The sequence below is a fragment of the Bufo bufo genome, chromosome 4 (genome assembly GCF_905171765.1).
Source record: "Bufo bufo chromosome 4, aBufBuf1.1, whole genome shotgun sequence".
In the NCBI taxonomy this organism is placed as follows: Eukaryota; Metazoa; Chordata; class Amphibia; order Anura; family Bufonidae; genus Bufo; species Bufo bufo.
The window spans coordinates 577896826-577906126 of NC_053392.1; the positions used below are offsets into that span (position 1 = coordinate 577896826).

Consider the following 9301-nt stretch of genomic DNA (forward strand, 5'->3'; position numbering starts at 1 on the left):
ACAACCATGATATGATAGTTCCCTGCTATGACATGACAGATCAGCGCTCAGATTGAGAAGGCCGATTCTGTACCAGACTATCTCTGATAGATGGGTGTTTTCACAGGTCCGCAGTGTAAAGCCCCTCATCAGCCACCATGAAAACCCCATAGTGATTAAAAAGTTAATTATGTCCGAATCAGGCTCCGGTAATCAACGACTATGCATTATTGTTGCTATCCAAATCTTCTTCTTCTTGTCTTCCTCCTTCCATCAATTGATAATATCTACTGAAAGAGCTGTAAACAACACATGCATGCAAACCAAAAGTACGTGGTCACCAGGAAGGTTCCTGTGGATCTGTGATGCTATAAACTTTTTATTAGACCACTTTTATTTGACGTTTATCTGGCCCAGTAAATAGCAGCATAATGTGATAAGTATGTGATACTCCCATAAATGCCATTCAGTGTTCAGGGAGAAGAAAGACAACTCTGGATTCTACATTTTGAAGATTTCACTTCTCATTTCCATAGGTTTCCTGTAAAACTTTCTGTGACTGTCCCATTCATCTGAATGGGGCTTGCAGAAATCCATGTGCTTGCCTCCAAAAGAAACTCTGTTCAGATGAATGGAGCGGATTTTCCAGCACAGAAATTGCTGCAACAAATTTGCCGCATTTGAATGTACTCCAAAAAACAGTTGTTAAAATTTTCCTACCACCCAAAAATAATAAATGCAAAAAATTATCAGAATACTTTAAACCAAAAAAAATTGTATTCACCTTACTAATCCCTCCCATGGGGAGGCTATCTGGGTGCCCTGCTGTCTCTGTTCTTCCTTGTCTCTGTCAACACATTGTGACACAGTGAGGGGAATGGTTTTGGAAAACAGGTATTTTTCTCCCAGCGTGTGCTGCTGGGCTGATTTGCAGCCAGGTGGGGTCAAATACCGGACTGGATTTTAATTGCCTGTCCGGAATTTTGGCAGCACCTGGCTGTCCTTAAATATCAGGATCTGAGGCTTGGTGCCAAGTTGGAGGGCTGAGACCCATGGGCCAAGGAAACAGGCCCTACAGCCTGCCGTGGACTGCCGGAGGCAGAAATGACATCAAGGTGAACTTTCCAATTTGTGTGAAGTAACACCAAGATGTACTTTCCATTGTTTGTGAAGTAAACACCAAAACTGCAAAGTAACGCATTGTGTGAATAAAACACTGAAGTTTTGCGTTAAGAACTTGTCTTTTGCCTCTGTACTGTGTCCGCTTACCCTATCTACCAGAGCGAAACCCCACAACATACATGTGAACACTCAGATTAACTATTCTCATTATTTTACTGAGATTTACTAATGTGAGTGCATCTAGATTCTGGTTTAAATGGCTCTAAAATGAGCTGCAATTTTGCATAATTTGGGGCATCGAGGATTAGAGAAACTATCAGCGCTTAGCCTGACAAGGGGTGTGACATACCATTAGGGGGTGTTACTTTGCCAGAAAGGGCATGGCCCAAGGTGCACCATTTAGCACAAAATTGTGCCACAATTCTGGCAGAAAATTGTGTATCAGAATAAGCCAACCAATAGTCAGTATAGAGTTAGAGAAAAGTGTCTATCCCTTCACCACATTCAGGCTGAACCCCTGTGATAAATCTGGTGCAGGTCTAGAGAGTGGATCTAACTTTTTTGCCATTTAAAGGCTAAGGCTACTTTCACACTCAGATTTCGTACAGATAATACAACCGTCTGCATCCGTTCAGAACGGATCTGTTTGTATTATCTTTACCATAGCCAAGACGGATCTGTCTTGAACACCATTGAAAGTCAATGGAGGATGGATCTGTTTTCTATTGTGCCAAATTGTGTCAGTGAAAATGGATCCGTCCCCATTGACTTACATTGTGTGTCAGGATGGATCAGTTTGGCTCAGTTTCATCAAACTGACACCAAAACGCTGCAAGCACAGTTCTGATGTCTGTCTCCAAAGCGGAATGGAGACTGAACTGATGCAAGCTAATGAATTCTGAGTGGATCCTTCTCCATTCAGAATGCATTATAATGCAAACTGATCCGTTTTTGACCGCTTGTCAGAGCCCTGAACGGATCTCACAAATGGAAAGCCAAAATACGAGTGTGAAAGTAGACTTAGTACATTTGCCCCCTTGGAAGTGACTAGTTTACTGTCAGTTAAGGACAATGTCACCCAAACTCCAAAAGTGTGGTGGAACCAAGTGGAGGGTTTGTAAAGCCATAAAATTCCAGTAGAAAATATCAAGTTACTCAATTAAAGGGAATCTGTCACCTGCTTTTACCATTTTAAGCTGTCACCATCGCCATGTTCACTAAAGTACCTTATTTCCAGCAATCTTCTTCTTACTTTATTTCGTTTTGTCCTTTTGATAAAAAATCCCTTTTTATGATATGCAAATGAAGCTCCAAGGTGCCCAGAGGGGCGTTTTTTTCCCTTTCCGGTGCCCAGTGACGCCCCCCTGCAGTGCCCAGCCCGTCTTAATTTGAATCCCAAGAACGCCTCCTGATCCTCAAATAACCTCCCACACCCTGGCAAACGGTTCCGCCCCCTCCCCACGTCATCGTCTACCTTCTAGAAATGCCCCGTCCTTCTTCCTGTCGGCGGCCAGAAAACTCGCGCAGGCGCAGTACTGCGCCTGCGGCCTGTGCGATCATCAACCTCCTCAGGGCAACAGCTCTCAGGAGCTTGATGATCGCGCAGGCGCAGGCCGCCGACAGGAAGAAGGATGGGGCATTTCTAGAAGGTAGACGATGACGTGGGGAGGGGGCGGAACCGTTTGCCGGGGTGTGGGAGGTTATTTGAGGATCAGGAGGCGTTCTTGGGATTCAAATTAAGGCGGGCTGGGCACTGCAGGGGGGCGTCACTGGGCACCGGAGAGGGAAAAAAATGCCCCTCTGGGCACCTTGGAGCTTCATTAGCATATCATAAAAAGGGCTTTTTTATCAAAAGGACAAAACGAAATAAAGTAAGAAGAAGACTGCTGGAAATAAGGTACTTTAGTGAACATGGCGATGGTGACAGCTTAAAATGATAAAAGCAGGTGACAGATTCCCTTTAAGTGCTGTGGTACTTTCTACTGTAGTTCAGACCACATATGAAACACTGTGTATAAGAAGGACAGAGAAGAACCAGAGGACGACAACCAACTTAACTAAGAGAGTGGGTGGATTGCAGTACAAAGAGAGGTCATCAAAATTGGCGTTATTCAGGTTGCAAATAAGATGGCTTAGGGGTGACCTAATTACATGGTGTAAATATTACAATGGACAATACAGAAATCTTTCGAATGATCATTTTTACCCAGACTTGAAACCTTGCCAAAAGGTCATTCTTTTACATCTGGAGGAAATATGGTTTCACCATCATCATAGACGAAATTCTTTATAAGAGCAGTGAGAAGAAGGACTCTACCAAAAAATGTTGTAGTTCGTTTAATAGTTCAAGAAGAGCCAGGATGCCTTTTTTGAAAAATATAATATTACAAGTTATAGTTAATGGATATTTGGAGTTAGGTTTTATTCTGAATGCCAGATTTGCAGATGGGGAGGCATTTTTATCTACTAATAGAGACAATTGGCATCCGTCTCATAGCTTTTTTTTTTCCCTCCTCTGTATCAGTATAGTAGGTTTATATGTTGATTTACTGATTTTTATTGATGTTACTGATTAAAACCATATACTGATATTTTATGCACTTTTAATTTTTATACATTTTTCTCAAAATAAGGTTCAAAACAATAAGAAACAAATGACAAGATGACAAGAACTTAGCAATTGATGCTCCTATTACATTGCTATGGAATACTGCAAGAATATGAAGCAAGGCTCAGAAATTCTATAAGAAACTGTGGTAATGGCTGCTAACTAGTGATGAGCGGGAGGTGCCATATTCGATTTCGACAAAATTCGCGAATATTCGCTAGAATATTCGTTTCATATTCGTCGAAATCGAATATTCGCCATTTTTCTAGTTATCGCGATTAATATGTGATTTAAATAATCGCGTATTGCGATTGTAACTTAAGGCTACTTTCCTATTGGTTTGATATCTAGAATTAGCGAAGATGACGAATATGACAAATGTATTCGTCATATTCCTCAAAACGAAGATAACGAAGTATTCTCCATCTTCGTTTTAGCTACCTATTCAACTTCGCTAATTCTAGCAATCAAATAGGAAAGTTGACTATAGAGATAGCTAAGTTTAATTCGCTATGCGATTATATTACTTTGCTTTTTTTTTTAATAAATAGAATAATTATAATAATTATCAAGTATTATAATGATTCTATTTATTAAAAAAAAGCAAAGTAATATAATCGCATAGCGAATTAAACACAGCTGTCTCTATAGTCAACTTTCCTATTTGATTGCTAGAATTAGCGAAGTTGACGAATATGGAGCTAAAACGAAGAAAACGAAGATAACGAAGTATTCTCCATCTTCGTTTTTGCTCCATATTCGTCAACTTCGATAATTCTAGCAATCAAATAGGAAGGTTGACTATAGAGACAGCTGTGTTTAATTCGCTATGCGATTATATTACTTTGCTTTTTTTTTTTTATAAATAGAATCATTATAATAATCAAGTATTATAACTATTAAATTTTTTTTTTTAAAAGCAAAGTAATATAATCACATAGCGAATTAAACTTAGTTGTCTCTATAGTCAACTTTTCTATTTGATTGCTAGAATTAGCGAAGTTGACGAATAGGTAGCTAAAACGAAGATGGAGAGTACTTTGTTATCTTCGTTTTGAGGAATATGACGAATACATTCGTCATATTCGCTAATTCTACCAAGCCAACCATAGTAAACCAGGTCTAAGTTGAAATCGCAATGTGAATAATTCAAGTTATATTAATCGCATTGCGATTACAACTTAGCACTGCTATATTCCATATTAGGCTAGAATTAATGAATATGGAAAATAGCAGTGCTAAGTTGAAATCGCAATTCGATTATTATAACTTGAATTAATCGAATTGCGATTTCAACGTAATTCTCAAATCGGACAGTACATTCTAGTGTGGAGACGTTCCCATGGTGATGGGGACGCTCCATGAGCACGGAAGTCGTCAGAAGCGGCAACGGGCAACGACTGGAGCAGCCAGGAAGCCTGGAATCCTAAGGACAGGTAAGAACTACTTTTGGGAAGTGGGAAAGAAAAAAATATAACAATAAAAAAAATAAAAAATAAAAATAAATTCGAAATATCGAATTTATAGCACTATATTCAAAATATTCGCGATTTAGCGAAGTGCCGATATTCGCTAAAAAAATTCAACACTACTGCTAACAGTATATGAATTCAATGAGCATAGAGAGAACATATTGGGAAAAGCCATTAAAAGACTAACAAAAATTATTAAAGGGGATATCACATGATTAAAGCAAAAAAAATGAAAATCGGATATCATATAGTACAGTGATACCTCGGTTCACGAACTTAATTCGTGAACTGACTCTGGTCGCGAACCGAATTGGTCGCGAACCGAGGCACATTTTCCCATAGGGTTCAATGTAAATCCGGTTAATCCGTGCTGACCTTTTTTTGGGTGTTTTTGAAGCACAAAAATATTAAACAAATTACAATACACATTAGTACAGTATAGTAATGTATAAAGAGAGGACACTAACCTTGCTTGAGATGACTTCTGGCATGGAGGAAGGCAGGTGGGAGGCTGTTATTGTTTGGAGGGAGAGTCCCCCTCCATAAGGACATCAGGGGGATCTCCTTCAGGGGTTTCCTCTCTCCTTTGTCTCCTAGCTGCAGGCTCAGTTTTTCTGAAAAATCTGTCCAATGTCACTTGTCTCTTCCTGTGCTGCATAACCCTCCGGAAATGAGAGACCACATTATCATTCATGAGATTTAGCACTCTGTTCACGACAGTTATGTTGGGGTGGTGCTTTTCAAAAAAATCATGGCACTCATTCCATTTTTGCATAATGGATTTTATGGCATCACTGCTAACCTCCTCCCTTTCTTCCTCTTCCTCAGTGGAATGCTCCTCAAGAAGTGCCTTCTGCTGCTCACTGTGGAGTTCAGAAAGTTCTTCCGTGGTCAGCTCCTCCCTATGTTCCTTAACAAGCTCTTCCACATCAGCACCATCAACGTCCAGACCCATACTCTTGCCCATGGACACAATTTCCTCCACTACCTCTGCATCAGACCCTTCAAAGTCATGTTCACGTTCAGCGACACATTCTGGCCACAGTTTCCTCCAGGCTGAATTTAGGCCTCTTTCACACTTGCGTTGTTGGGATCCGGCATGCACTTCCGTTGCCGGATGGTGCCCGCCGGATCCGGAAAAACGCAAGTGTACTGAAAGCATTTGAAGACGGAACCGTCTTCCAAATGCTTTCAGTGTTACTATGGCACCCAGGACGCTATTAAAGTCCTGGTTGCCATAGTAGTAGTGGGGAGCGGGGGAGCAGTATACTTACAGTCCGTGCGGCTCCCGGGGCGCTCCAGAATGACGTCAGAGCGCCCCATGCGCATGGATGACGTGATCCATGCGATCACGTGATCCATGCGCTTGGGGCGCCCTGACGTCACTCTGGAGCGCCCGGGGAGCCGCACGGACGGTAAGTACACTGCTCCCCCGCTCCCCACTACACTTACCATGGCTGCCAGGACTTCAGCGTCCCGGCAGCCATGGTAACCACTCTGAAAAAGCTAAATGTCGGCTCCGGCAATGCGCCGAAACGACGTTCAGCTTAAGGCCGGATCCGGATCAATGCCTTCCAATGGGCATTAATTCCGGATCCGGCCTTGCGGCAAGTGTTCCGGATTTTTGGCCGGAGCAAAAAGCGCAGCATGCTGCGGTATTTTCTCCGGCCAAAAAACGTTCCGTTCCGGAACTGAAGACATCCTGATGCATCCTGAACGGATTTCTCTCCATTCAGAATGCATTAGGATAATCCTGATCAGGATTCTTCCGGCATAGAGCCCCGACGACGGAACTCTATGCCGGAAGACAACAACGCAGGTGTGAAAGAGCCCTTAGGGTTCGGGGAGTGACCTCTTCCCAGGCTTTGTCAATGAGGTTAATGCAGTGGACAACATTGAAATGTTTCTTCCAGAAGTCTTTCAAAGTCAAGGACGTCTCTTCAGTGACATTAAAACACCTAGTGAAGAGCGCCTTTGTGTACAGCTTCTTGAAGTTGCAGATGACTTGCTGGTCCATGGGCTGCAGAAGTGGTGTTGTGTTGGGGGGGAGGAACTTTACCTTGATGAAGTCATACTCAGCATCCATATCATCCACCAAGGCTGGAGGGTGTGCCGGGGCATTGTCCATCAGAAGAAGGCACCTTTCAGGCAGCTGGTTATCAGAAAGATATTTTCTGACGGTGGGTGCAAACACCTCGTGCAGCCATTCCATAAACAATTGCCTTGTGACCCAAGCTTTGGCATTGGCTCTCCACATGACGGGCAGTCTGGCCTTGTTCACATTTTGTTGCCTAAATGCACGAGGGGTCTGAGAATGGTACACCAGTAGTGGTTTAATTTTCAGATTGGCGCTTGCGTTGGCACACAGCAAAAGGGTTAATCTGTCCTTCATGGGCTTGTGCCCTGGTAGTGCCTTTTCCTCCTGCGTGATATAGGTTCTGTTCGGCATTTTTTTCCAGAAGAGCCCTGTTTCATCACAGTTGAAAACTTGTTGAGGGACGTATCCTTCTGTCTTCATGAATTCCGCAAAGTCTAACTTGTAGGCTTCTGCTGCGGCCTTGTCAGAACTGGAAGCCTCACCATGTCTAATCACACTGTGGATGCCACTTCTCCTGCGGAATTTTTCAAACCACCCCCTACTGGCTTTAAATTCGTCACTTGCTGCACTTGTAGAGGGGCTTCTTTGCAGTAAATCACTGTGCAATTTCCTGGCTTTCTCACAGATCATAGCTTCACTAACGCTATCACCTGCCTGCTGTTTCTCATTCAACCACACCAACAAAAGTTTTTCCACCTCTTCCAGCACTTGCGTCCTCTGCTTGGTTAACATTGTTACTCCTTTTGCAACATCAGCTCCTTTGATGGCGGCTTTGTTTTTCAGAATAGTTGAGATTGTTGACTTTGCCATCTTGTACTCCGAGGCCAGATCAGTCACACGAATACCACGGTCATGCTTTTCTATAATTTCCTTCTTCAGCTCAATGGTTATTTTCTTCACAACCTTGCTGTCACCTTTACTACTGCTCTGCACTTTCTTTTTGCCACCATGCTTGCGCTGCACATTCTTGTCACCTGCATTTCCACTTTGCACATTGTCACTTGCATTTCCACTTTGCACATTGTCACTTGCATTGCTGTTCTTGTCACCTTCATTGCTGCTCTGCACTTTCTTTTTGCCACCATGCTTGCGCTGCACATTCTTGTCACCTGCATTTCCACTTTGCACATTGTCACTTGCATTTCCACTTTGCACATTGTCACTTGCATTTCCACTTTGCACATTGTCACCTGCATTGCTGTTCTTGTCACCTTCATTGCTGCTCCGCACTTTCTTCTTTCCACTATGCTTCTTGGGAGCCATATTGGGTGTCCAGTGAACTGTACAGTACTGTATGTGCTAAAAAGCACACCAATGTTTGCAGAGTACTCACAGTACTTCTTTCTGTGTCTCTTCTTCTCTCCACGATCTTCCTACAGGAAGTGACGACCATGTGACAGCCTGGAAATAGCATTAAAATGGCCGCGGCTCCTGTTCGTGAACCGAGGCGGAGTTCGTGAACCGGAGCATATTTTTATGAACTTTTCTGTTCGTGAACCGAGTTGTTCGTGAACAGAAGCGTTCGTGAACCGAGGTATCACTGTATATGATAGTCTTTCTAACAGAGCTAGAACCAGCCCTGTACCCCACATGGATCCAGAGATCCCTCTTTTCTTTGCTGCAATTGCTCTGCTAGATTTATTTCAAGATGCAAGCTCAAAGGGCGTGTCTTTTCTCAGGAGGCGTGTCCTGTAACTATCACAGTTTCTATCTGTAGATAGGGCTGATGTCAATTGAAGAATGGAACTGAGCGTGTGCAACCATCTTGGTGTGGTGAACAGGCAAATAAGGAAAAGAACTAACAGCAGGTGGCACTATACAGATAGATTTCATTGAATAACTAAGTGACTATGCTAAATTTTTAATTACATGCAATCACAAAATAATTTAGATCCAGGTGTGTGTAGTAAGATATTTTAGAAGTTCCCCTTTCATTCCTTGTAATATAGGTGGTTAGTGGTACTAGATACCTGGCCACGTTCCTTAGGTCTGAAGTAACTGTGCATGAGCACTGTACATTAA

The 9301-nt window shown here is 42.6% G+C and overlaps 1 protein-coding gene across 1 annotated transcript; it reads right to left on the minus strand.

Annotated features, from left to right (window-relative positions):
* Positions 1-5695: 5695 nt before the first annotated feature.
* LOC120999317 (tigger transposable element-derived protein 1-like) lies at positions 5696-8635 on the minus strand. Its single transcript, XM_040430189.1, has 3 exons — positions 8613-8635; positions 7034-8559; positions 5696-6169 (listed from the first exon to the last, which is right to left on the minus strand). The coding sequence occupies exons 2-3, from the start codon at positions 8540-8542 to the stop codon at positions 5696-5698; spliced, it is 1983 nt and encodes a 660-aa protein (XP_040286123.1). The 5' UTR covers positions 8543-8559; positions 8613-8635.
* Positions 8636-9301: the final 666 nt, after the last annotated feature.

Coding starts and splice junctions, on each gene's coding strand:
- LOC120999317 (XM_040430189.1), bottom strand. CDS start 8,542: ATGGCTCCCAAGAAGCATAGTGGAAAGAAGAAAGTGCGGAGCAGCAAT. Junction 6,170..7,033: donor TTGACAAAGCCTGGGAAGAG/GTCACTCCCCGA, acceptor TCTGATGCAGAG/GTAGTGGAGGAAATTGTGTC.